The 1398-nt window shown below is 36.1% G+C and overlaps 1 protein-coding gene across 1 annotated transcript in view; it reads right to left on the minus strand.

Annotated features, from left to right (window-relative positions):
* Positions 1-170, minus strand: part of LOC119588765 (ubiquitin carboxyl-terminal hydrolase BAP1-like) — a gene marked incomplete at its 5' end in the record, with an annotated part of 10598 nt that extends 10428 nt beyond the window's left edge. The window contains 1 exon segment of the mRNA XM_037937405.1: positions 20-170. Within this exon segment, the coding sequence (XP_037793333.1) occupies positions 20-170 (151 nt within the window).
* Between the last annotated feature and the right edge of the window lie 1228 nt (positions 171-1398).

Raw genomic sequence — 1398 nt, forward strand, 5'->3', positions numbered from 1 at the left:
TCTCTTCCAAGTAACTTACCATGGTCAATAGGAAAGGGCTTTAGTCCGTCCAACTCAAAGAGACGACCATTTACAGGAACATAAGAAACAAAATGGAATGTTTCTGCATTCGATGTACGACTACTTGTTGGTACTCCTGGAGTTTTGTCTGGCCGCCTTCTAGCCTGTGGGCTCCCTTTGCAAAATTGTTGCATTTGCTAGCTCGGGGGGTTTTTGCCAAGGCCCCAGCCCTTGTAGTGATAAAAAAAGCAGGCCTTCAAATTCATATCCTTTCTTATGCAAAAAACCCAAACGGGAAAAAATTGGGATAAAAGGGAATTAAAGAGAAAAAATAATTTTTCAACAAATCAATATAAAACCCTTTCCCAACATAACAGGTTCATTAAATATTTGGAAATTTAAACTTCCATAAGTTGATATAACATGTAATCACTTACAAGTGACAAACCAAAGACAAATATATATAAGAAAAACAACAGTATAACATCCTTCTCACTTTGTTTTCTGGGTCCATGCCAATTGTGTGCACCTTGACCCGGAAAAGGGTTTGGCCTAGATCAAAAGGGGAACAATAAAGCAACACGGGACACCAGAGGGGTGGTCGCCAAACGTTGAAACCATCTGCAGAATTTACGGATTATCAAAATTCATTTTTAAAAATTTTGGGTGAAAAAAGGGGAAAAACATCTCAAAAAAAAGGGAAAAACCAAATTGGGGGTATGAGGGGTTTACGGCGGAAATTTTAAATTGCTTTTAATAATAAAATGTCTGAAAACAAATCTTTACTAATATTGAGCTGTGTTTTAACCCCCAAAATTTTAAAAAACCCATTTAAAAAAAACATATTTATCCCTTTTTACTCATAACACATTTACCTGTTGTGCAAAAAACATAGTATTGACAATATTTTCATCCTGAACATAATTATCTGTGTTTTCTACAATTTGCGCGGGAACCGTTTTCTTTTCCCCACCCATCTAAAAACCCAAAAAGGGAAAAAATTATTCAAAGACTTTCTCCCAACATCTTGACAAAATACCCAATTGTTTGTTTAATTACCTTTAGACTTCAGTCATAATATGGCAACATGCATAAAAGGTTAAATGGACAAATAGGCACTAACCTGAAGAGGAATATAAAGCCAAACACTTTCCCTTCAAACGACTTTTGAAGGTCATATATCTCCTCAACCTGGACTCCTCGTACACCCATGTCTTCCAGGAGCAGTGTGAAAAGACCTTGCGTAAAAGTATTTAAAAAATTAGGGGACTTCTTACTCATACCATTATATTACATTTATAGAATTATTGCATTTTAACCCAATTATAGACAGATAGATATAGAGACAGAGGCAATTGTGTGTGTGGGGGGGGTTTTGTTTTTTTGGGTTGTGTGGGG

This window comes from Penaeus monodon, chromosome 24, assembly GCF_015228065.2.
Source record: "Penaeus monodon isolate SGIC_2016 chromosome 24, NSTDA_Pmon_1, whole genome shotgun sequence".
NCBI lineage: Eukaryota > Metazoa > Arthropoda > Malacostraca > Decapoda > Penaeidae > Penaeus > Penaeus monodon.